We start from the raw sequence: 26,168 nt of genomic DNA, 5'->3' as shown, positions 1-26,168 counted from the left end.
GCCGTCCGCGCAATGCAGAGGGCATGCGTACTACGTCACTCTACGCACTGGCGCTCCTAACAACCATCCTTTTAAATGACATCTATGTAGTGCTGTGTATATTCATTTAATCTACATTTTCAAAGCAATTTACAGACCATAAGACACTCACACTCAAGAAACACACACAAACGCTACAAAATGTAATGCAAATGTAACCAGATTTATTTAAAATATGCGATGATTCAATATGTATCTTACCAATATCTCAATGATAAATACAACTGATATAGGCGTACAGTGCATTAATAACAGACACCAGAATAATAAAGTTACACATCCTGTGACTGCTGCCTGATCAGGATGCTTTCCAGGCTGCTAGAGGGCGTGATTGAATTAGGACATTAGATAATATTACATTATTTCAAAGTTGAGTGCCTCTTCCAAGAAATTAACGTTTTTTTTTCCTTCACCTTCTCGCATAGGCTAAACTACAAAGTTGCAAAGGTTTCGTTAAACTGGAGTATCAGGGATGTATCCGTTTATTATAGATTTGACTGTTCTGCACCATGCCCTTTGAATACTTTATGCCTACCGGCTGCAGCTAGAGCTACTATAGGCTAGCATGCTGTGTTCTAGCAGAGCAAGTTTATTCTTACCCCATGATCGAAGAACTCCGTCAGGAACGGGATGAGCATCGTGCAGAGCCGTAGCCAGTGAGGCCTATTGAGTCGGTATTTGTTTGTTATTCTTAAGCAATTGGTTTTACTGGTACCTGCCACTGTACTCTCGCGGCTTGCGCGTTGGGAAACGGTCGTCGGACAGATTAGGTAAATTGGTTAGCCGTGATCTGAGATTTTCCCAACACGCTATTGGCGGGCTCGCGCCTCTGACAGGTCAGAGGCGCGAGTAATCCAATTAAGTATTTAGAGACAGCAGGGCTAAGAATAGTCCCAAATAGCCTACTGAAAAAGTTTAGAAACACCGAAGGGCTATATCTCATGCATTTGTTATAGAGGAACTACGCGTGGTGCAATTTTAGGGTATGACACCATTTAGTGTAGCCGCCATGCGTTTTGATGGAGAGGCGTAGATAAAGCTCTTAGTTACCGGATAGGACGCCAAACAACACCATGGTATGATCCTTGGGATTATATTCGAGCTGTGGCGGGGGCTGTGGATATAACCGACAGTAGAATTCATCACATATGATACCAGGTAAGATTCCATACCGAGGACCGTTGAGTTGCAGTGTGTAAACAGATCTGTCTACAAAGCTGTCAGTCTGCAGTTTTGATTGAGGAGGTGATTGATTGTTTCTGGTCCCGTGTTGCGGTGTAGTCCGTGCTGTTCTGAGGCCTGTGTTTAAGAAGTTCTGATATACTCTTGACAAAGGAAAAAGTTACATACATTGAGATACACGTTATATCTCGTGTTATCTTTATAACATTGCTTACTGGAATATATAAAAAAATCTAAATCAAACACCCAACATTGGTAGACTTATGAATACTTTACTGTAAAGTTTGCATTACATTTAATAATCTTTTGCCACTCATATGAAATTAAACTTACTTTATTTAGCTAAAGTTGTCTCTGATGTAAAGGTTAGGAAGGTCACTAGACACTCCCACCTCTCACACAGTAATTATATTGGTAACTTATCCATAATGTTTGTTTATATATCTGTAAGGAGATGGTTTGGAAGTAATGATTATGATTGCCAGGCAAGAAAGTACCAGTTATAATTGTAAATGTCTGTAAGCATTAGCAACACACATTGAGTTGCAAGTTGAGGCTCGTAAAGCTGCTAAGGGTTGCCGATGGTTTCTTTTCATGGTCTCTAGGTAACCAGACCACAAGGCTACCCAAAGTACACAACATACCACTGTTCCATCATGGGTCCATTTAAAAACCAAACAATGTAGACATAACCACTCTATACATGTAGACATCGTAACACCATGTCACAAGCCAAACCCAAAGATGTATGTTGCCTAAAATGTAAAACCTTTGGAATGCTTTTTTCCCCCATGTGTCTCATCCTTTATGGCACACTCATCATCATCTCAGAGGTTGGCCATGCATTAGGGTATTACATTATAAAGTTGACTGCCTCATGCATATGTCACATCTTTCAGACACTTGCGTGGATGGCTCGTGATATATAGAAAATAGAAAAAATAGAAAAGCCTTTATTGTCATTGTATTTATACAACGAAATATCAGGTGCATGCAACGATAACCGCAGTTTAGCTGTCTTGGTTTCAGCTTCAGACACACAACACATGTCAGCATTTCCCACCTTCCTCACAAAGTAACAACATTATTACCAATTTACACTTTCTTCCTTCATAGGATGAAAAGGAAGCAATTCATATTTAATAAATCAACCTATTGATACCTCCTGTATATGCACATGTGTTATGCATGTGATGTAATTATGTAAGAGCTTACTGTAGCCCCTAAGTTGTAGCCCTTAAGGTTACATACATACAGAAATAAGATAGACTTAAATATGTTTGTGCTTTTCTAAAAGCTAACTTATTTTTGAATAGTTTTAGGATACGACAATGGAGCAGGATTGCTGTAGCCCATACCAGTGTCCCAACAGTCATGCATGAAACACCTAGAGGTGATTGCGTCCTTAACTAAATATACAACCTCTGTACCCATGCTGACCTTCTTTACAGGTAAAGCTTACTAGGGGACATGCATGGTGGATTCAGACACAGGATGTTATGTTGATTATGTGGAGAATTGTATTACTGCTGTCCTTACCCAGCAGACAAAATCAACATGCCACTGCTCCAGGTTCCAGCACTTGCAATGAGCAACTCTTAGCCACACATTGATTTGAATGCAAGATACATAGTGTTGAGGGAAAATATTGTCCATTGATGCCTACATTTGATTGGAATATTTTATCATTAGTAAACAAGTGTACCTGGAATGGGTATTGTTTGTTTGTCCTGCTGTTGTTTTACCTGGACAGCACCCTAGGACAAGTTGTGTGCCCAATTCCACTCAAACATACCTACATGATGTGGATCATGAACTTTACATTTAATTTTATTTAAATGTAATACTTTCAGAAGGTTGTAGAATTATCGAAAAATTGGTAAAAATGGGGAGTCAGGTGGCTGAGCGGTTAGGGAATCGGGCTAGTAATCAGAAGGTTGCCGGTTCCATATCCTTGATTTTTGTGTGTAAAAAAAACATGGTTTGAGATTAAAGAATTGCATTGGGGTTCAAAATCCAAGTAAAGAACCCTGGAGAAGAGTGAGTTTGGAACCTAAGTAAAAAGGTTCCTCCTGGCTTGTAAAGAGTTCTGTCTACAAACCAAGCCTTTTGATAAGAAACCTAACAGTTCAACAGACCAATCTTTTTGTCTAGACGAGTTTGGATTTAGTGAAGTGCGGTACGTCAAGCCCATGCATTATGATGGTGTTGAGTTCACCAACGATTAGGTTAAAGCCCACCAGGAATCACTCAGTGTCGAGCATGTTGGATTAGAGTAGAACTGGGCACCCCTTCATCAGGCGAGATTGTGTCTATGCTGTGTAGTTTTTTTCTTCCAGAAAATAGAACAGCATGATGTATGTGGAGGATAGCAAGTCAGTGAGTTAGACATCTTTAGAACAGCGTCCATAACTGATTAAAACTCCTTACAGTACTGTATCATTTAGCAGATGTACATTGAACATTAAAAAGAAGAATAAGAATAACAGTGGTTGGTATTATTGTGAGTGTAAGAGTTGGTGAGGTTTTATCTGAAAGTCCAGTGGTGTGAACGATGTTGAGATCAGTTGGTGGAAGCCTGATCTCGGTGATCATCCAGCCCCACCAGTAGCAGACCCCTACTATGTAGGAGAGACCAAAGGGATTGTGTTAATTTGTGTTTACCTGTCTCCTAGCTTCTTTCTTTTGGGTCAAGGCCTCAGCTGACAGGGGTGAGGTTAGTGACCCTCAAGGCCAGTGCCGGTCCTAGTACATTTGGTGCCCTAGGCAAGGTTTACCTACACCTAGACACAGTCCCTGGTATTAGCTGTCCATGTATTGAACCTGCAGATTTGTCTTTGGTAAAAAAAAAAAAAGCTTAATCTAAGGTACGGTGTCTGTTTGTTCGATCGCCACCAAGGTGAGAAATCTAACAGTCACTGTGGTTTACGTTGTCGCCACAGCCAACCAGCAGGTCTGTGTCCGGCTCAAGGAAAGCCTATTATGGGATGGGTGGGTGGGATTTGAGGGGCTGTGGCAAGGCAGTTGGAATCCAATCATAAAGGTGCACTGTTGGTGAGCCTTCTGAGAAGTGAGCCTCAGGAAGAGCCCAGCACAGCGGACAAAACGACAGGAAGTACAGGAGGATCACATGAAAGGGTGTGGAAAAAAGAGAAATTAACCCTGATTGACTGACCGGCTGACTGACTGACTTGTTGGTTGTTTTGTCCTCTGATGCTTAAATAGTGGGTGTGCGAGTCTGAATGACGGGGCTTTGTCTGCAAATGTGTAGTTTCTGTGCTTGTTTGTCCTTGATTGTGTGAGAGTAAGAAAGAGAGAGAGACTGATTTACTTACGTGCACATACCTCCTTTGCCTAGGCGAGTGTGGTGAGTGTGTGTGAGTTCAGGTTACTGAATGTTTGGAACTCAATTACCATATTTGTCTGTGCATACGTGTGCGAACTTGTGTGAGTGTGTGTTTGTGGTGGTGTCCATGAGCATGAGTTGTTGTTGACAGACCTTCATTCCCGTGTCGCCAGGTGTGTGTATGCTAAAATCTGTTGTCCGAGATTGCCTCTTGACTGGTCGCCAGCACCTCGAATGTCAAGTGTGTGTGGTGGTGTGTACTGTGTGTTTGTTTGTCCATGCCAGTGTCTGTGAACGTGCGTTGCTTTCCGACCTCGGCCCTTGTGTCCACAGGTGTGTGTGTTGCTCTCTGACCTGTGTTTGTGCATCCGCAGGTGTGTGTGGTGGGTGTGTGCAGCCAGGATGAGTAGCACGTTTGTGACCCTGGCGGAGGTGCTGGAGGCCAGGGGAGGCCCTCTCCTGGAGGACGAGGTGTGGTCTCTGCTGCTGGGCACCGCTGAGTCTCTGGTGGACGTCTCCTACAAAGGTAAGACCTGGGACACTACCCGCCTGCTTCTGGTATACAGCTACAGGCTGCCCCACAGCTGGCCTACGATGCACTGTGCCAGTCTATTACATTGGAACCGTCATTTTAGGCCACAGAGTTTAGGCATGGTACAGAGGGTCTGTCTAATGAGTTGTGAACTGTCTCCTCTTTGGCTCTAGGGCACAACAGCATGTCCACCATCATAAGCCCCTCCTCTCTGCTGCTCTCAGCCACTGGCACGCTGGCGTTTAAGAACTGCGCCCTATCAGACCAGGTGACCACGTTCACCGCCCCGGAGATGCTGCAGGGCAGAGCCAGCTCTACCAAACCTGCTATGGAAAAGGTACCTCTACCGGTCCATACACGTTTAAACTACAGGCGGTCAGTCCTTCAGTTACTGTCCATAGACAAGTTGCTTCATAGTCACAGTCAACTCTACCAAGGGTTAAGTCTACTTCTACTAGCTTCTACAGATTCTGGAAAAAAACACTACCTAGACTGTACAGACAGCCCAACATAACCTAATGATCCTGGTGGTCTCTCTATTCAAAGCTTGGATAAAAGACAGAAGGTGGTGTTTTGATCCCATCTAGTGGCAGGAGGGAAGAACTACACAATGCATGGCTGCTGCAGCCTGCTTATTTGTTCTTTAAATCCAGAGGGAGAGTTGCCTGGATGATTTCATCAGCAGAATTTCCTTCACACAGTCTGAACCTTATAGTCAACCAGTATATAAAAAATAGATTCTTAAGAGACCTTTTAAGGACTTGTCTAATATGTGTCTGTGAAACCGGACCAATGTTTTCTTTCTGTAGCTCTTTATGGTAAAATGGTCTCTGTCTCTCTGCCAGATGCTGGTGTATTCGTTAGGCATGACTCTGTACTGGTCTGTCGACTACCATCTTCCTCAGAATCAGGTGGGTGCCCTTTACATTTGACATTACATTTGACATGTCATACATACATGTATGACACAAGATCAAGAATCAAAAGCGCATGGTAACTTGTTCCAATATCTTTGAGTCCTCCCTTCCCTTTAAGTCCCCGGAGTATGCATTGCTCATGCTCTTGTCACAATGGTAGCCTCCATTCCAGTGAAAAATATGTCAAAATGTACTAGCAGTAAATGATAGACCCACAAATACCATGGAACTATTACATTTTTTAGATCCAATTAAGACAGTTTTCTTTGAACTATATCGTTTGTGTAAAATCTCTGCAATATTGCCCGTCAGCAGTGCTTCATGTGAGCGGAATTTCTCAACTCTAAAGCTGCTCAAGAATCACTCACGTTTTACCATGGCTGAGAGTAGATTTTCAAGTCTAGCTATACTTAGTATAGGGTCAAAACATGTCTTGATCTGGATGATTTGTGAGACAATTTGCTGTCCAACATGGCAATCGCTGAATTGTTCTTTTTTAGCTCCATGACCTGATGGTTGGACCTTGGAATTGAATATTTTATACATTAATAGTTTGTCTGCTGAATATGTAATATCTGACATCGTTTAAAGTAGTATTTACGGTAAACCTGAATTGTTGTGCAGATTTCTTTAAATTCCTAGATATGTGTTTTATGTATAACAAAAAAAGACATATTTCGGCTTATTGTAGTAATAGTTTTCACTATCTAGATTTGTATAAATAAAGGGGACATAATCGACAATAGAATGATATGCCACCATTGATTTCCAACTTGCCATCCCATGTAAAACCTTCTTGAAACGGCATTGCTAGCCACGCTGCAAAGTAACCATATCTCAGCTACCAGGTACCAGGTGAACAAAAACAATTGCAATGCAGCAATAATAAATACTCAATTTGATTTGCTAGCTAATTAAAGGCAGGATTGGTAAGTTTTGCGATCCTAACAATTTTGGCTTGAGGTCGGAAGGATTCAGACTAAAATATCCCACCCCCTCCCTTCAAAGCCACTTCCCTAGAACACATGAATTTGCCACCTGATTACTGCCAGGAGGTAGGTAGACAGATAGACAAGTAGCCCTTCCAATCATTGCATTTGGTCAGAAAGCATTATTAAGTTTGGTCCAAATGATTGATTGTGTTTGTTACAGTCCTGTAACGTCCATAGATTTATTAGATTTTACTGTCAAAACTTTTGATTTATTGGTTGCTATCAGGACGCAAAGTTTATTTCAGCAAGAAGTGTGTCTCAACATTTCCGACCCTACCTTTAAGGCATGGTCAACTAAAGATAAAACTGTAGTGCATCATAGCAGCTCACACTGTACCTATGTAATGCAATGTAATGTATTTGCAGAAGCTTTGAACCCAAAGCGACATACAGGGGGGATTTGAACATGTGACCTTTTGATCTGCTGTCAAATGCTGTATCACTGAGCTATATATCCAGTGACTTTATGGTCTCTGGTCCAGGTTTATCTGTTAGAACATCTTATTTTCTCCTTCTCTTCTCCCTCTCTCATCTATTCCTTCTCCTTCCCTTCTCTCACCTCTCTTACCTTCACTCTCTTTTCTCTCTCTCCTCTTTTCATTTTCTCTCGCCTGGCTTACCGCTTCTCTCCTCGCCTTCTCTATTTCAGCCAGTCCCTTTGAGCGACCATCTGAACTGCCTGCTACTGAGCATGTGCGAGGACCTGTCCCATCGCAGGGTGACCCTGAACTCCATCCTAGAGGCGTGTGAGTCTCAGCACAAGGCCTCTCTCCTCCCTCCACCCAACAGAGTCATCCGACAGCTGGTGGAGGATGTTTTTCATGACTCAGTAAGTCTCTGCTTGTGTCCCTGCATCAATCTCCATTCCTCCATCCCTACCTCCTTTCTTCCTTTATCCTTTTCATTCCTTTTTCCCTTCATCTCTCCCTTTCTCTTCCCCTCCCTCCTTCAATCCCTTTCTCCCTACTTCTCTTCCTTCCTCCATCCCTCCCTCTTTTCTTCCTTTATCCATTCATCCCCACGTCCTTCCCTTAATCCTTTTTTCCGTACGTTCATCCTTTTAACCTTTTCTCCATCCGTCCTGCCACCCCCCTCAATCTATCCCTTTCTCAATCTATCCGTCTATCCATGTTTAACCATCTGACATGTGACGAGGCATTCTTTTGCATAATAATAATGCTTAAAATCAGCCGAAAATAGAATACATTTGCATGTAATTAAAGAGATGAAAGCATTGAAACAGCGTGTTGTTTGACTGTTTGCCTAGCAGGTGGATCAAGGATCTCTGCAGGACAACATTGTGCAACTTAGTGGGAGGAGCCAGATGATCAGAGAGAGGCTTCATGGTAAAGAAGAACCTTTCATCGGTGAAATAGTTTCCTTCTAGAACCTTTTCGTTTGTTCTAGAAGTTCTGCCTAGAACCCAAAAGGGGTGGAACCCTCTGAAGGTATACTTCAGTACTTAAATTTTGAAAGGTGCTCAAGTCTCACGCATTCACCATGAGACACAGAGGAGATAGCCGTCTAGAGTTATACAGAGTTACATGCCACCTCCCAGCCAAACAGAAACACCACCAGCATCACCCCTGCTCCTCCTACGGTTGTGACTTTATGACCAAGGACCAAAGTGGGTTATGAGGTTAGACCAGTTGAGACTTCTTTAAAGGGTTCTCACTGGAACTACAGAATATTCTAGGAATATAAGGTCCTTGTATCTGTCTGTACTTTTTTGTCTACATGTTTATCTCACCTGATGAGGATGTTCATTGTGGGCACGGATCAACACATAGCCAGTGAAAAGTGAATATTGACCTTTTCCTCGCCCAGACTCCTACGTAGTCTGGGCCAGGGTTTCCTCCTGTGATGACATGGGCTAATAGGCTTACAGGGTTAAACCTAAAGACAGAGCAGGATTACAAGTGGGTGAGCACCTGTAATCAGGGACTCAGCCCAGTCTTTCAGTTAAACCCTCCCCTCAGACCCATCTCCCGTCCAACATATCTCTCTTTTTTTTTCTCCTCTCTCCTCCCTTCTCGTCCGCTCTCTGTATTTCTACCCTGCATTCACCCCCTTCCTCCTCTCTCCTTCCCCTCTCCCTCCTCTCTCCTCCCAAATCATCTCTGTGACACCGTGTGGGATCATTCCTCCCGCCTCCTGTTGTGTGTGTGTGTGGTGCGTGCTGGTATGGCATCCTCGGGCAGGTAAGAGAGGACCCTACCCCGATTACACCCCTGGGGCTGCAGCTGACTTCAGGAGGTACTCTGAGGACTCCATCAAGTCAGGTGAGACCGGGGTGACCCGGGTCCACCAGAGATGTTTCTAGAAGGAACAAGGTCCGCCATCCTGTTCGAGCGAACAGGAAGCAACAGTGCCAAATTGTGTGTTAAGGAAATAGGATGAGGTAGATAGATATACCTGTACTGTAGGTGTAAGTGTCTCCGTTTTGTCGGTCCCGTCTTGTCTCAGGACTTGTCACTGTGTTCGGAACTGCTGTTCTGTCAGAATTACTGCTGGACCCGTGTTTTATGTACTCAGACTGGATTTTCTCATGGTTGAGGAGATAGTGAGGATACTGAGGAGCCTTCTAGACTTTAAGAATGTTTATTACATTTATTTTGTTGTTCTACAGCAGCCTAAGTTCTTACATACTCTTAGGGTAGATATTATATCAGCAAAATAATGTCGACTTTAGAAATGCTTAGAATCTTTTTCAATTGAACCAGGAACGTGGTTTAAAGGTTTTGTGGAATAATACAAACAAATCTAAATAGTAAAAAAAAAAAGCTTGTGACGTTCTTCATAATGAAACGGTGTAGAGAAGAGCTGCAAAGGCTCCGTCCTTAGATGTGTGTTCAGGATGTGGTGTGTGTTCTGTAGGGAGCCTGCCACACAGACCCTTCAAACAGAGACCACGGAGCTCCCCGACCCCATCATACCCCTGCAACACAGACAGGTAAACACACACACACACACTGTCACACACATAATCCTAGCCAACTCTGAGATAAAAACATGCTGACACTCTTACGCACTCACATGTGCTGGCACACATACACACTGTTATGCTTGAGCCTGAGAAGAGCTGACAGTCTTGAGTGACTGATGCCAGCTTGCCCCCCCCCCCCCCCCAGACTGACTTTGTACTGCTCCCCCTCTCCCTCCCTCCCCTTCTCCTTCTCTCTCTGCTCCCCCCCCCCCCCCACTCCTTCTTCCAGGCTCCCCAGAGGCCTCCGTCACAGGGACAGCAGCTGTAGCTCTCTGTACCGGAGCCCGTACCTGGACTTGCCCCCCAAGCCGCCCCCCGCGCCAGCGCCCAAAACCCACAGCCCCTCCATCACCTTCAGCGAGTCCTCGATCAGCCTCACCCAGAGGAAGGCCAAGGTCAGCCCGCACCCTCGCTGCTCATCACTGCAGCCCGTAGAAAGATACCAGAGGACTCCTAATGCTCTGGTCTTATGCAGGGACACAAATGATGCTCAAGGATCTGCTGGGGGTCTTATCCCCCCCCCCCCTTTTACTGTGTCCTCTGGACTGTAGCCAAGAGCTGGACAGCCAAATCTATATCATTTGTAGATATCACTATATCTGAGTTTTTTGTTGTTAAATGTTTCTAGTAAGAGAATTTCCTAATATAATTTTTGGGCAAAATCATTGTTGCTGTACAGCAGAGGACAGACAAGGGTGATGTTGCGAGAGACACAACTTGCCTGTGTAGCTCTGTGTCCCTCTAGCTAGCGTTGCCGTGCACCAGTGACGTCACACACTGGCCCTATCACAGCCACTTTTGTTTTAGTGACATTGATGGCTCGCTGCAAACTGCGTAGTGCAGGTAGGGGTGGGGGTGAAGAGAGAACAGCCACATACCGAACCATAAACACACACACACTCTACCAGGCCAGTGATGAGGTGAGACCTACCATAGCTAGCGCATGTGTGTGTGTTGTGAAGATGTGTGTGTATGGACGAGTCTAGCCTAGTTGTGTTTCTAAGCAGTCTGTGTGTGCATGTGTCATCAGGCTCTGGGTCCTGAGTTCATCACGATGGCGGAAGAACAGCAGATCATTCTAGAACTCCCCGGATCCATTGTGGTGAGTATGATGGCATCATCACCTTTTTTCCTTTCTCTCCTCCAAGAGAGGATTCTCCAATTCTTATGTCTCTCCTGTCGTTTTTCAATATGTGAAGTTAATGTCTCGAGTGGCGCTTGGTCCCTGTGTCATTTGTATTGCTGTCAGCGTTTGTGTGCTCATCCATGTGTTTTCTTTTCTACCTTCTCTCTCCTCTCCCCTGACTATTCTGTTCCTCCATCTCCACCCCACCCATATCTACCCCTCTCTCCTGTGTGACCCCCCCCCCCCCATCAACATCCCCCTTGCTCTCATATGTGTGTCTCCCTACCCCCCTCACCCCTCTCTCTCCTGTGCCACTCCCCCCCCCCCCCCAACAGTCTAAGAAGGGTCGATCATGTGTGTCTCAGAGGGAGGTCAGTGTGGTCATGCCCAGTGGTCAGGTTGTGGCCGTGCGCTGTGACATCAAGTCTCGAGGTAGAGATGTGTTTGACATGGTGGTGGCTCACGCCAACCTGGTGGAGCATTTCTACTTTGGTCTGGCCTTCATCGACGGTGAGGACACCTTCTTGCGTGTGTGCCTATGTGTGTGTGGTTTGCCTGTGCCTGTGTGGGGCTGTGAATGGTCCTCTGTCTGTGACTGTGCCTGAGTGTGTGTCTGTGCTTACCTTTTGTTGTTCGTCAGTGTGTGAGTTTGTGTTTGTGTGTGTGTGCGTCACGCATAGTGCGTGTGCATGTTTGTTACCCTGTGTGTGTCTGAGAATGTGTCCGTGTGTGTGTGCTTCTTTTTCTTTTATCATGTCAGTCAGTCTGTCTGTCGACCTGAATCTGTTGGGCTGTTGAAAATGATAGAACTCCAGCAGTTCCAATTAACTGTATCCATTTCAGCCCACTACTCGTTCACGGATGTGTATTTTTTTGTGTGACTTCTTTCCATAGACGATGAATTTTTCTTTCTTGACCATGAGACCAAAATCTCCAAAGTTGCCCCTGACAGTTGGAAGAAAGCCCAGTCAACCTCCTTTCTGGTTTACCTACGAGTGAAGTTCTTTGTAGAAGACATCTCCTTCATCTTGTAAGTACTGATTAGTCATCAGTCATTCAGATACTGTTTACAAGAAGCGGTTGCTAAGAGACTGTATCAGTATGTACAGTTTGACTTAACAAGGCAATGTTTCTCGATCAAGTAATGAGGTAATACATGTGTAAGCATACAGAGTAGGTCAACAACAATCATTGTGGGATCATTTTGTTAAAAAAGTTTATGATTCTTATTTTTCCCCAGACACAGACTGACACGTCATCAGTACTACTTGCAGCTGCGGAAGGATATCCTGGAGGACAGGCTACACTGCAACGAGGAGACTGGCCTGTTCCTGGCTGCTCTCGCTCTCCAGGCCGAGTTTGGGGACTACATGTCTGAGGTAGCTATCCAACTCAGCTATAGCTAGAATAAAGGATGAGGGTGAAATACAAATCAAAACCTGCTTTTCCCTATAAAGCCATAAATACCTAGATAAATTAATATCTCTGATAAGATGTGAAAAATGCTTGACCATAATGTTTGGCGAGACTTCATTTTGAAGTGTGTCCCAGGACTAATGTACTTTCTGCGTTCGCTAGTCTGGGCCTCTGGTCTCTAACGTGTTCGCTTCCTTGACAGCAGATGTTTTCACGTGCATATTGTGGCGTCAACTTGTTGCCATAGCATCCCCTGTGTAACTGGGAATGTGTGTGTGTGTTGCTGTGTTTCTCTCAGCTGTATGGGAAGGACTACTACCAGCCAGAGCACTACTTGTCTAAGAGGATGCTGGAGAGGATGGCCTTCCCCAACCTGAAGGAGGAGCTGCCCAGACTGCATGCTAACCACAGCAATATGCTGCCGGAGGAGGCAGAGACAGAGTACCTGAAGGTGGGTGAAGGAAGCACACACACACACTTATACACACATGCACCCACCACGCCTATACACATAACACACACGCAAATACACAGATATACAGCACACACAGACTCTCACATAGACAAGGTTTTCTACTCAGTAAACAAGTGAGGTTGTGTCTCACACTCACACACACAACACACACATTAAGCAGTTAAGGCTTTCTATGCTGTTAATGGGTACAATAGGTTCCCTCTGTCATTCTCGCATGCATACACACACACTTGCCACTGATGGTCCAAACCTCCATCCAGATCGCCCAGCAGCTGCCTGAATATGGGGTGCTGTTCCACCGGGTGGGCCGTGAAAAGAAGACTGTTCTGAGCGAGCTGGTGCTGGGGGTGTGTGCCAGGGGCATCATCGTGTACGAGGTGAAGAACCACCTCCGTACCGTCACCAGGCGCTTCCTCTGGAGGGAGACCGACTCCATCTCCACTGGGGTAGGAAACACTACAGTCACGGCTACATCTCCACTGGGATAGGAAACACTACAGTCACGGCTACATCTCCACTGGGGTAGGAAACACTACAGTCATGGCTACATCTCCACTGGGGTAGGAAACACTACAGTCATGGCTACATCTCCACTGGGGTAGGAAACACTACAGTCACGGCTACATCTCTACTGGGGTAGGAAACACTACAGTCATGGCTACATCTCCGCTGGGGTAGGAAACACTACAGTCATGGCTACATCTCCACTGGGGTAGGAAACACTACAGTCACAGAAACATTGCAGTCACAGCTGCTATGGTAGGAAACACTACAGTCACAGAAACACTACAGTCACAGCTGCTGGTGTAAGAAACACTACAGTCATAGCTGCTGGGGTAGAAAATACTCATGTTCTGTACAGTAACGATTGTTTTTTGTGTATGACTGTGCGTTCATGTTTGTGTATGTGTGGCAATCTGTGTTTGCGTGTGTTTGTGGACCTGCACATCCACGGGTGTGTAACCATGTGCATATGCGTGTTTGTGTTCATACGCGCGCATGTTTCCAGAGGCGTAAACTGACAGTGGAGTGCGGCGGCCCCAGCGGGAAGAAGCACAGCTTCATGACGGAGAGCTCAAAGATCGCCCAGTACCTCCTGAGCCTGTGCTCAGCTCAGCACAAGTTCGACAGCGAGATGACCTCCCGCCAGCTCAACCAAAGCACTGCCACACAGGCCATGCACGGGCCCCCCGGAGGCGCAGGTATGCAGGGTGAGTACGGGGCATGAAAAGGCCAGGTCCCCTGGCTGTGGGTGTCGTTTGGTGGGCAAACAACTTGGAACCCTGCTCCTGACCCAACTACCCTGTGTTGTGAAACCTTATTTAAAGGGTCCATTGTGAGATATTTACCATCTAAATACCTACATTTATGTACCCATCCTCAACCTCGACCATGGGTTACACCTCAACGAGGTTCCTAGAGAGTCCATCATCCAGAAGTCTAACTTCCCCCTGCTGTTGTGCCCCCTGGTGTATCTGCAGATGATAACATCGAGAAGTACTTGTCCATCTGTCGCTCGCGAAACTCCCACATGAAGCGCCTGTCCTGCTCCGAGGGCGGGATCAACCTGTTGGGCCTCGGTGCCGGCCCGCCCGATTTGCTCAGCAAGTCATGTGATGACCTGAGCGCCAAGATGGAGGCCCGTCTGCGGCAGCAGCGAGAGCTGAGGGAGATGAACCGGGGCCCGGAGCCACGTGTGCTGGGAGAGATGATGGACCAGAAGACTTGGAGGTAGGATGCCTGCTGCTGGCTGTATGGGGACTGCGAGAGAGGAGAAAGAAAGACATACAAAGAGGAAAGACAGAATGAGAGCAAAATAGAGAAGGGTAAATGGAGATATTAGCGGATTCTTAGTTGGATGTTTATCAGTAGGTTATCAGGAAACCTCTCATAGGAGTTCTGACTGTACTGTGATAACACACTGTACACTGTTGCTGTGTCTGTGTCTGTGGCGTTGTTGTGTTGCAGCTCCACAGAGGCCCTCCCCAGGATCACATCCCACTCCTCACTCTACAAGCAAGACCCCGAGGTCGTCTCCCTCACCTCACAAATACGAGGTTAACACAGATGGACTCTACTATGGACCCTATTTTATAGAAATACCATATAGATAGCATATAGATACCATATAAACACCCTATCAATAAAATATAGATTAATACAGAGTTAACACCATATAGACACTATATATATATATATATATATATACAGTACCAGTCAAAAGTTTGGACACATGGAATGGGAAAATGTGTCCAAACCTTTGACTGGTACTGTACGTGATGTGAACAACGTGACGTGATACTTTGCCAACCTGTGTTTTGCTTGTGTGTGTGTGCATGTGTATCTGTATGTCTATCTGTGTGTATGCGTGTGTGTGTGTGTGTGTGAGAGCGCATCTGTATGTGTATCTGTGTGTGTGTGTGTGTATGTTTGTGTCTGTATCTGTATGTGTGCGTGTGTGTAAGTGTATTTGTGTTTGTGTGTGTGTGTATAGTACCAGTCAAAAGTTTGGACACATGGGAAAATGTGTCCAAACTTTTGACTGGTACTGTATATACCATATACAAACCACAGTATATAAAAATAATGTATAGTATTTAGTGGTGGGCCGTTATCGGCGTTAACGTGAGACTCTTATCGGGCAATAAAAAAATGATCGCCGTTAATCTATTCTCAACGTTGAGTTGGGAGCTGGGTCTATACTACGCAAGCTATGATGACTTTCACCTTGATATTTTAGCGCGGATGTAGCCTATACCTAGCCGAATTGCACTGTAGGGGGTGAGAACAAGTCTTCGAACCTGTGTGTATGCCCTTGTGTATGAAATTATCACATCAAACGTGACGTGCTAACATGGATGCAGCTATGAAGCCGTCTGGTTTACTTCAGGGAAAATTTATTTTTAAGAAGCTTCCCAAGCCCAAGACTAAGGTTGTTTGCACCTTGTGCTTGTCCCACATCGCCAAACTACGATGTTTAAGTGCAACCGAGGCAAGCCCGTCAGCACAGCTCTATCAGCCAAGCTTACTAATCTAATAAACAGTTAATTAACACAAGTACATCTTATTGAACATAATTTATTTTTATCACCAATTATCATAGTAGAACAGCTTTCTCAAGCAGTTTGTGATGCATTTTGGAAACAGGAGATGAGCCCCTGGTCTAAATGCGCCACCTGGCTTGAGAAACCCGTTCTCAAAGACTTATTTTTAGTCATTATTTGGGTAGCACACATATTCTGAATGCCTTTGGCGGAATTCAAATGAGCCATTTTAATCTAGATTAATATAGGTTAACTCCAAGATTACAGTGAGATTAATCTAGATTAAAAAAATGTATCTATGCCCACCACTAATAGTATTCCATATAGATACTAAAAGTTGTCTGTGTAATGCTTTAATTGAACTTTAATGCTGTGCACTGTAATGGTGAAACAGGGTTTCAATCCAGTGTATTGTTTGTTTGCAGTTGACACTCCAACCAGGGGCTCTCCAGAGAGAGAGATCATCTGTGTGACTTTAAAGAAGGACCTTAAACTTGGGTTTGGTAAGTATGGGGGAGGGGGTTGGAGTTAAGGTGTTTTAAACAGAAGTGGCTTTACATCAAAGAGACAGGGATGAAAACAGTTGTAGCAGATTGTTCCAGCTTGCCATTTGAAAAGACCAAATACGGACCCAGATGTTCAGGGTGTAGTGATACAGTAAATATTTGGGTGTTTATGTGTAAAGTTAGTTCCATTGACTTTATAAATCCTTTAGGAAATTCAGGTGTTTAGATTTGTGAACTGAGGTTGTATGTATGTGCTGGCCTTCGTCCTCCCCCAGGGTTTGTGATAGTAGGAGAGGACAACAGTGGTAAACTGGACCTGGGGATATTCATTGCCTCCATTGTGCCTGACGGGCCTGCTGATAGAGACGGAAGAATCAGACCAGGTTTGGAACAGTCTCTCTCGCACTCGCGCACTCTCGCTTTCTCTCTCTCTCTCTCTCTCTCTCTCTCTCTCTCTCTCTCTCTCTCTCTCTCTCTTTCTCTCTCTCTCTCTCTCTCTCTCTCTCTCTCTCTCTCTCTCTCTCTCTCTCTCTCTCTCTCTCTCTCTCTCTCTCTCTCTCTCCCGCTCTCTCGCTCTCTCGCTCTCTCGCTCTCTCGCTCTCTCTCACACTCTCTTTCTCTCTCTTTCCTACTCTCTCTCTTTCCCACTGTCTCTCTCTATCTCTCTCTCATTCACACATACAGTATACTCACACACACCCAAGCAGTCACATGGACACACACACACACAGTCACCAGCAAACGTGTAAGAACTTTCAGCCTCTATGGTCCTGATGATGACTCATGGTTAGTGCTGCACATTGATTGGTTAATCCACAGGGGGCCGTCTGATATCGCTGAACAAGATCAGTCTAGAGGGCGTGACATTCACGGACGCGGCGGCCATCTTGCAAAGCAGCCCAGAGGAAGTAGAGCTCATCGTATCGCAGCCCAAATGTATGCAACACCCCACCTTTAACACACCTGTGCATGCCTCTAACTATATTGTATACTTTCTACACACTTGTACATACCTCGACCTACCTTTCTCTAAAAAACATATATTTACCTCTCTCTCTCTGTAGTTACCTCTGCACACATGCATGTACCAGTACATGGAACCCTAGCTCTAACACACCTGGTTGTACTGTGCCCTAGATTCTGGTTGTATTGGGGAGGCCACACTTTCCACCTCCCGTCTCTGCCTAAGGGTGGAGGTGGGAGGAGAGATCCACACCAGTGTACCTCTGTGGGCAACTGTGAAGACCTTGGTGACACTGATTGAAGTGTTCCACAAATATGATTGGATTCAATTGTGCTACTGGTTCTGTCTGTTCTGCCTGCCAGACTCCCTGAGGGACAGCAAGACGTCCCTGGCCCCCGGCGGTCTTGGACGCATGCTGGAGAGAGGCTTTGGCTCCCAGACCACCCTGAGCGGTAGCGACTTCCGACCGGCCATGGAGGAGCTGGAGGAGGCCTTGGTTCTGTCCAACATGGCCACGCCCAAGCATGGCAAGAGGCTGCACATCCCTGTGGTGCGCATCCTGGACGCACAGGTAGGCCGAGCCCTGTAGATGATGTTGTTGTTGTTCTACCCCCCAGGGCTATATAAGGTGTGACTGTTATTCTGGACGATCTATGCCCCATGAAAACATTGTTGCTGACAGGAACATGAGAGGAGTGTTGGTGTTTGATGGGCTGTGTTGAAGGTAGTGTTGGTGTGGGGGGCGCGAGAGGGGGGTGGTTGTTGAGGGTAGTGTTCAGGGCCGGCCCAAGCCTTTACGGGGCCTTAAGCAAAATTGATTTGGGGGCCGCTCGGCGTCGCTTATCGTTGCCGATAAAAAAATAATATATATTTGTACATAATACATTAAACTGTAATTTCATTTGCTCTTGGGGGCCCTCTGGTAGGCAGAGGGGCCCTATGCAGCCGCTTAGTTCGCTTATGCCTTGGGCTGGCCCTGGTAGTGTTGGGGTTAATGTGAGGGTCGTTTTGTGGTGTGTGTGTGTGTGTGGGGCGGTAACGCTAGTGTTGGTGTGTGTGTGAGATGAGGTTGTTGAGGGTAGTGTTGGTGTGTGTGTCTATGTGGGGGGGGGTTTGAGGATAGCGTTGGTGTGTGGGTGTGTGTGTGTTTCTGTGTGTGTGTGGGGGGATTAAGGGTAGTGTGTGTGTGGGGGGGGGGGTTAAGGGTAGTGTTGGTGTGTGTAGGGGTTGTTGAAGGTAGTGTTAATGTGTGTGTGTGTGGGCGGTTGTTGAGGTTAGTGTTGATCTGTGTGTGTGTTGGGGGGGTTAAGGGTAGTTTTAGTGTGTGGGGGGTGGTTGAGGGTAGTGTTGATGGGTGTGTGTGGGGCTGTTGAGGTTTGTGTTGGTGTGTAAGGGGTTGTTCAGGATGTACAGGAAAGGCAGGTATTAGGTTTATAGCAGGATGACTCATCTCCTTGGTGATTTCCCATGTCAACATGAGTTAAGTCAAGGTGGGGGTTCCTGGGGTTGTTGACTTGAATAAAAACAAATTTGTCTGACTTCCAGACCCATGTCGAGGCTAATTAATACATTGATTACATTAATAGATTAAAGGGTTACTGAGGGGTGTGTGTCATCGGTTAGTTCTTTCTTTTTGTTTTTTTCTCCTCCGCTACCCTTCACTTGACTTCTTTCCTCTTTCTACTCCCCTCTTTGTCTCCCATCTCTATCTTCATAAATGTTTCTTGGTTCTCGAATCTCCTCCCTCATCTCCTCCCTCCCTTTTGTCATGTCTCTTATCTCTCTCTTTCTCTCTCTCTCTCTCTCTCTCTCTCTCTCTCTCTCTCTCTCTCTCTCTCTCTCTCTCTCTGTCTCTCTCTCTCTCTGTGTCTGTCTGTCTCTCCTCCCCCTCCGCTTCTCCTGTCCTCCAGGAGGTTCTCTCTAGGTCCTCCTCTATCTGCAGCCTGAGATTTGCAGAGCAGCTGAGTATGGAGCTGAGAAAGACCAAGGGTAGCCTGGGCATCAGCGTGGCTGTGAGTGTGGAGTTTGCTCATGACACTTTCCCCATGCTGACCTTACTTCTCCACAGCAGTGGCCGGGTCTGTGATGCTGTTGTGTGTCTCAGGGGGGAGTGAATACCAATGTGAGATACGGGTGCATCTACATCAAGAGCCTGGTCCCAGGGGGCGCTGCAGAGCAAGACGGACGCATTCAGATAGGTAACCACACACTACCCTACACCATAACCACACACTACCCTACACTAAGTGGGGTCAGATGGCTGAGCGGTTAGGGAGTCGGGATAGTAATCAGAAGGTTGTTGTTTAGTGCCAAATGACGTTGTGTCCTTGGGCAAGGCACTTCACCCTACTTGCCTCGGGGGAAAATGTCCCTGTACTTACTGTAAGTCGCTCTGGATAAGAGCGTCTGCTAAATGACTTAATGTATTAATGTAAATGTACCATAACCACACACTAACCTACACCTTAGGTAACTACACACTACCCTACACCATAACCACACACTACCCCACACCATAGGTAACCACACACTACCCTACACCATAACCACACACTACCCTACACCCTAGGTAACCACACACTACCCTACACGCTCGGTAACCACACACTAACCTACACCATAACCACACACTACCCTACACCATAACCACGCACTACCCTACACCCTAGGTAACCACGCACTACCATACACTATAACCACACACTACCCTAAGCCATAACAACACACCACCCTACACCATAACCACACACTACCCTACACTATAACCACACACTTCCATGTACCATAAAACCACACTACCCTAAACCATAACCACACACTACCCTACACCATAACCACACACTACCCTACATTATCACCACACACTACCTTATACTATAATCACACACTACCCTACACTATCACCACACACTACCTTACACTATCACAACACACTACCCTACACTATAACCACACACTCCCCTACACTGTAACCACACACTACCCTACACTGTAACCACACACTGCCCTACACCATAGCCACGGCCGCGGGAACCAGGGGTGCTGAGGTAGCTGCAGCACCCCCTGACAGCATGAGAATTTAAAATAATATGACTTGAAAATCCAACACCGCAGCACAGCCCCGCAGTATTGGACTGGCCATCGGGAGCACCGGTACAAGAATAACAATGGAAACCCAGGCTAAGAAACATAAGGGTGGGGCTGAAAAATTCAGAGACAAAAATATATCACCTTCACTAGAGGGTTTTACCAATTGAAAAACGACCATGTTTATTTTACACAAAGCTCAACAAATATTTTGCGCTCAAATACAGGACATAAAAACTGTTAACTAGCGAACTCTCGAACTAGCATCACATCAAACACAGAATGTGCATGCATTAGCAGGTTAGCGGTGGTGGCGTATACGGGGTCCGGTTCTGGTAGGTCGGTCTGGATCAAAGTCCAGGGTCTATTTTTACTCCCACGTAGCCTATACATAAACCACCTCCGTGGATGCGGGGGTCGCGAGTCACTGGCACTATTATTTTAAAAGGTCGTAGACTGAAAAGTTTGAGAACCCATGCCCTACACTATAACCACACACTACCCTACACTATAACCACACACTACCCTCACCCTAATGTACGCTACAAAATACACAACGAACGCGTGTCTTCTGACCTTCATGCCTCCGGGAGACTTGCTAGTTCCGCTTTGTGTCTGAACGGGTCATTTTTATGTTGAGGTGCTTGTTAAACTTTGAGGATGAGGACGAGGAAGAGGATGATAATGTGATGAGGATGATGAGAATGATGATGATGTGTGTGACAGGTGACAGACTGCTGGAGGTTGATGGATTCAACCTGAGGGGTGTGACACATAAACAAGCTGTGGAGTGCCTGAAGAGAACTGGGGAGGTATGACACACACACAAATACATAAACACACACACACATATACACACACAAACACACACACACTTCTGGTAATTCATTATTTCCTCTATGCTCTTGTAATCACTGCCCTAGGACAGACAGGAATGCACACTCACACACACAGTAACACACACAAACACACACACACACACACACACACACAAAAAGCCATGTGGTGACAGCCCTGCTTGGGAAACTCAGCTGTTTACGCTAGCTTTTATTTCGAATCAGGCTAAGTGGATTATCCTGGCTAAGTGCTGGCTGACCTTAGAGTGCATTCACTGGGACACTGAGTCCAGAAATCACATAGAGCTGTTTGTGCATGTGTGTGTGTTTGTGCACGTGTGTGTGCATGTCTGTGTGTGTGTCTATGCTGCAGGTGGTGAGTTTGCAGTTGGAGAGGGAGCCCAATATGGTGTCCGAGCCTGGAGCTGATTCACCCCGCCTCCGCTCAGCCAAAAGCGTACCACAACCCTTCAGGACAGAGGTTTCTATGGAAACGTCCTTGAATGGCAGGGCCAAGGACTACAGCTTTATGACTGATGGTAAAGGAAGAATACACACTCATACACATTGACACCAGCTGCCAGCAGACACTCTCTCTCTCTCTCTCTCTCTGTCTCTCACACGCACACTCCACTTTCACACACACACACACATAAAATATCTAGGCAGAGGCGCACACTGCCCAGAGGTGGCCCTGATTCCTCTGACAGCTACATTGTGGTGGCTGTCAGAAAAGTGCAGCCCTGATGCCTCTCCCCCAGTCCCCTCCAGTCTCTTTCAGCCTCATCTCTTTTAATTTTTGACATTTAAATAACTTATAATATGCATTTCATTATATATATATTTTATAGTGTTTTAGGGGTCTTAGGATTTAATCTCATGTCATCATGTCCCTCTGTCATATCATCTCCTCCCTCCCCTCTCTCCTCTCCTTTCCCCTCATCTCTTCGCCTCCTTTCCTCTCCTTTCCCCTCCTCTCCGCTTCTCTCCTTTCCTCTCCTCTCTCCTCCTCTCATTTCACCTCTTCTACCCTCCTTCCTCTTTCCTCGCTCTCTTCTCTCCAACAGAGAACACTCATGAGGTGGTTCTGAAAAAGAATCTGTCTGGGCTCGGCTTTAGCTTCTTTATTTCTGAGCTGACCTCCGGTCTTGACCGTGGTTCCGTGGTCCGGGTCAAATGGCTGTTCGAGGGCCAGCCCGCCAAAGAGAGCGGGCAGATCCAGCAGGGAGACATCATCCTGGCCATTAACGGGGAACCGGTCAAGGACCTGTCATACCAGGTAGGATCCGGCCAGGACTACCAGGGAGTGACAGAATGATAATGCAGCCAGTAGAATGTTAAGATAATGGTATAAAAATGCAGTCATCATAATGTGAAGATAATGGTATGACAATACAACCATTATTATGTAAATATAATTGTATGAAAATGAAGCCAATAAATGTAAAGATAATGATATGAAAATGCAGCCATTATAATGTAAAGATAATGGTGTGATAATGTATTCTTTACAATGTGAAGATAATGGTAAGAAAATGTTGTAATGATAATATGAAGATACTGGGATAGCTGTCATGGCCGTTATCTCAGGAACCTGCCAGTCACATGTTTCTCCCAGCAGGTAGGATATGGATAGTTTATGGGATGGTTTTCAGATCAACACAATCAGTCTTCACAGGTCCAGACTGTAGCAGAATTCCCTTTATGGTAAACTAGGACACATATATCACATCACTATGGGTGTAATGATACACTCGATTCAATTAGGGCTGCAACAACGAATCGATTAAATCGATTAAAATCGATTATTAAAAGCGTTGGCAACGAATTTCATTATCAATTCGTTGTGTCGCGCGATTATTACACCATTCAATAAGTCGCGGAGATGTTTGAGTATAAAAAAAAGTTCAGTTGTGCGCGGAGCAAAGCGGAGGTAGAGGAAAGACCATCGGAGAGACGTTGTTGAGTAACGTTCTGAAACACATGGCGGAGAAATCAGTACGACCTAAGTCATCCAAGGTGTGGGAGCATTTCACACTAAATACGTCGAAAAGGTGTGTTAATTGACCAGGGTGAAGGTAGTTTCATATTCGACATTTATCTCACATTTGGAAGACGTTACTTTGCAGCCTCGCGCTAGAGACCGGGTGAAAACTACCCACACCATTTTGAAAAATTTAGACTTTTATAATATTTTTATGAATATAAACCTCAGACAGACACCAGAGTATCTTAACAATGTCTGGTATACTTCCACAGCCTTTACTTTTTCAATTAAGTTTCAAATAAAATAATAGAAAATCACTAATCTTTGAAAATAGCTTACTCCTTGCAAATCTTAAAGGTCACATGACATGAAATTTAATTCAATTTAAGAGGTTATTTAACATTAATATGAGTTCCCCTAGCCTGCCATTGATCCCCCAGTGGCTAGAATTTTCGATAGGTGTAAACTAAGCCCTGGGTGTTCTTCTCCGCCTTGGAGAAACTGAAGGCTCAAACGCTCCGTTTGAAAATCTGCTCCTTTTGACGTCTCTAGGAGCCTCTGCACATATTTTAGCAGGAAATGCGCCGACACAACCTCTCAAAGTTTTGTATGTCTGCGCCAAACATTTCAGCCACCACTGTTTCCTTAACTTGAGCCAATACAAAGTTGGCCTTGCTGACCGTCTGAAATTAAATTCTGGATCAGACGCCTACTCCTTGGTCCAGCTACAAATCTCAGACAAGTAAGTCAACTAACGCTATATCATTTTGTTGCTTGCGATATGGTTACCTAGCTTGATACCCTTAGAATCTGGCTGTAACATTAGCTCTGCAGCCATCAGCTGAGGTATTGTCGCTAATGTAAAGGAAGATAGCATCAAGTATGTGTGTGAATACACATTCTGTAACGCAGTGTTGTACGCTTCGTTGTTATGTGGATAACGTTCTTCTGTTGGTGTAATGGCGCGCGCGCGATAACCCACCTTTCCCCACATTGAAATGACTGAGTGTGCAGCTCTGCAAACCAGGGTTATCAGATGAGAATGGGCAAATTCGAGGCATCTTACAGCAACGGGTCTACCAGCCATTGCGATACATTCACTGTAAACATTAGCGCATGGTGCCGCCTCTCTTCCTCATTTAGCATTTAACCTTTAGATGCGTGCGTTCTAAATATTTCCGACGGTCCCCACAGCGTAAGTCATTTTTTCCGAAACGGAAGCTAGCTAGCTTTAGTTAGCTTCCTTTACCTAGTTACCTAGCATAATACTCGTAGCACTTACAATGCTAGTGTTACTTATTAGCCTCCTCATTGGTACATTTTGAAGCCGCACTAAACAGTTTGTCGCATAGTTTTTGTCTATTGAAAAATATTCAATTACAATGTTCGAAATAGCATATGTGCCACGTTACGCTGTGGGACCCGCATTTGAACGATAACATATGTGCAACGCTACTCCTTAACGGGTTAAAGCTACAGACACAGAAACAGCGCGTTCTGAGGAAAGCTCATTGTGGGACTACTCGTGTTGGCTATAATTCTAAACCAAGGCTGAATTTCGGGAAAGAGACTTCAGATACAGTATTAGGGGACCACTAATTCCTGTATAAAAGCATCCGAAAACAGCATGTCATGTGACCTTTAACTTTTTTCAAAATTGTGTCAAAAAATCATACATATACACCAGATTATTTTAATAAAGTCTGGCCTACTTCCACAAACTTTCAATTTTCAAAAATGTTTTATACAAAACTCAAATAAATTGCTCATCTCTGAAAATAGCATTAAATCCACACTAATATTAATAACCTTTTCAAAATTGTGTGCCTGTTTGTGCACATTCTGAAGATGTTTTGCACTGTGAATTTGCACTGTCAGTTCAGTTTTTGAATTAAGGTTCGGAAATTTATGCTTTTTTGTTTTTTTATCTGATTCATCGATTAATCGAAAAAAGAATTGACAGATTAATCGATTACTAAAATAATCGTTAGTTGCAGCCCTAGATTCAGGGATATCACAATTCTTTTTACTAAATGTACAAATTAAACAGAATTTTAAATAACAGATTTATTTCCAGAACATTAGACATTTTCAAAAACGTTCCTTTTTGTACCTACAGCTTAGTTCATTCAGTTATTAGTTAAGTCAGGTCATGTAAGTTTAAGCGATTTCTGTGAATGCATGTGTGACGCAGGTGCAGAGAAGGTTGCGTGATGGTAGCTCAACCAATAGGATAAAACAGACATCATACTGCAAAAACATTGCCATAACTTTACGATACATATTGTGACATTTTTGCATCGCAATATATTGTACCACAATATATTGTTACTCTCCTACACATCACATAATGTGACTTAATCAGAAAGACTACCGTGTAACACTGCTCTGGATCGCTCTGTGTTCACGTCAGCACTTCCCTAAAACCATAATCTAATCTAGCAGGAATTAGCTGTGTGTGTCGTCAGGATCTACAGCCCAAAAGCTGATGGGATTACATACACAACACACGTGAGGAATTGATTGTCATTCCAGAACTGTGGTATAATATCTAGTATTATTAAAATGGCTAAAATAAACTAAAGAATCATCCAGATTGAGTGGTGTACACACTCCCATGATGCCTTGTGCTCAGTGCTTAATTTGTAAAGTGGGAGGTCCCGGAACGCAGAGGGGGGTGGATCCGGCGACTCAAAACGGGGGTTGGAGGAAACGGAACCCCCCCAAAATTGC

The 26,168-nt window shown here is 45.0% G+C and overlaps 1 protein-coding gene across 1 annotated transcript in view; it reads left to right on the top strand.

Moving 5' to 3' along the window:
- Positions 1-4,969: 4,969 nt before the first annotated feature.
- Positions 4,970-26,168, top strand: part of ptpn20 (protein tyrosine phosphatase non-receptor type 20) — a 44,192-nt gene continuing 22,993 nt past the window's right edge. Inside the window, exons 1-26 of the mRNA XM_047029341.1 lie at positions 4,970-5,093; positions 5,273-5,436; positions 5,945-6,010; positions 7,658-7,837; positions 8,279-8,354; positions 9,210-9,290; positions 9,886-9,961; positions 10,224-10,389; positions 11,025-11,096; positions 11,456-11,630; positions 12,015-12,150; positions 12,361-12,499; positions 12,835-12,987; positions 13,272-13,457; positions 14,021-14,169; positions 14,464-14,742; positions 14,980-15,068; positions 16,481-16,558; positions 16,837-16,944; positions 17,381-17,497; positions 17,888-18,096; positions 19,436-19,537; positions 19,630-19,723; positions 21,339-21,424; positions 21,822-21,987; positions 22,516-22,727. Coding sequence (XP_046885297.1) covers positions 4,970-5,093; positions 5,273-5,436; positions 5,945-6,010; positions 7,658-7,837; positions 8,279-8,354; positions 9,210-9,290; positions 9,886-9,961; positions 10,224-10,389; positions 11,025-11,096; positions 11,456-11,630; positions 12,015-12,150; positions 12,361-12,499; positions 12,835-12,987; positions 13,272-13,457; positions 14,021-14,169; positions 14,464-14,742; positions 14,980-15,068; positions 16,481-16,558; positions 16,837-16,944; positions 17,381-17,497; positions 17,888-18,096; positions 19,436-19,537; positions 19,630-19,723; positions 21,339-21,424; positions 21,822-21,987; positions 22,516-22,727 — 3,483 coding nt within the window. The remainder of the gene's footprint in view (positions 5,094-5,272; positions 5,437-5,944; positions 6,011-7,657; positions 7,838-8,278; positions 8,355-9,209; positions 9,291-9,885; positions 9,962-10,223; positions 10,390-11,024; positions 11,097-11,455; positions 11,631-12,014; positions 12,151-12,360; positions 12,500-12,834; positions 12,988-13,271; positions 13,458-14,020; positions 14,170-14,463; positions 14,743-14,979; positions 15,069-16,480; positions 16,559-16,836; positions 16,945-17,380; positions 17,498-17,887; positions 18,097-19,435; positions 19,538-19,629; positions 19,724-21,338; positions 21,425-21,821; positions 21,988-22,515; positions 22,728-26,168) is intronic.

Source organism: Hypomesus transpacificus, chromosome 11, assembly GCF_021917145.1.
Source record: "Hypomesus transpacificus isolate Combined female chromosome 11, fHypTra1, whole genome shotgun sequence".
Classification (NCBI taxonomy): domain Eukaryota; kingdom Metazoa; phylum Chordata; class Actinopteri; order Osmeriformes; family Osmeridae; genus Hypomesus; species Hypomesus transpacificus.
Note: the sequence above shows the minus strand (reverse complement) of the source record. Positions and strands in the feature narration are given on the sequence as shown.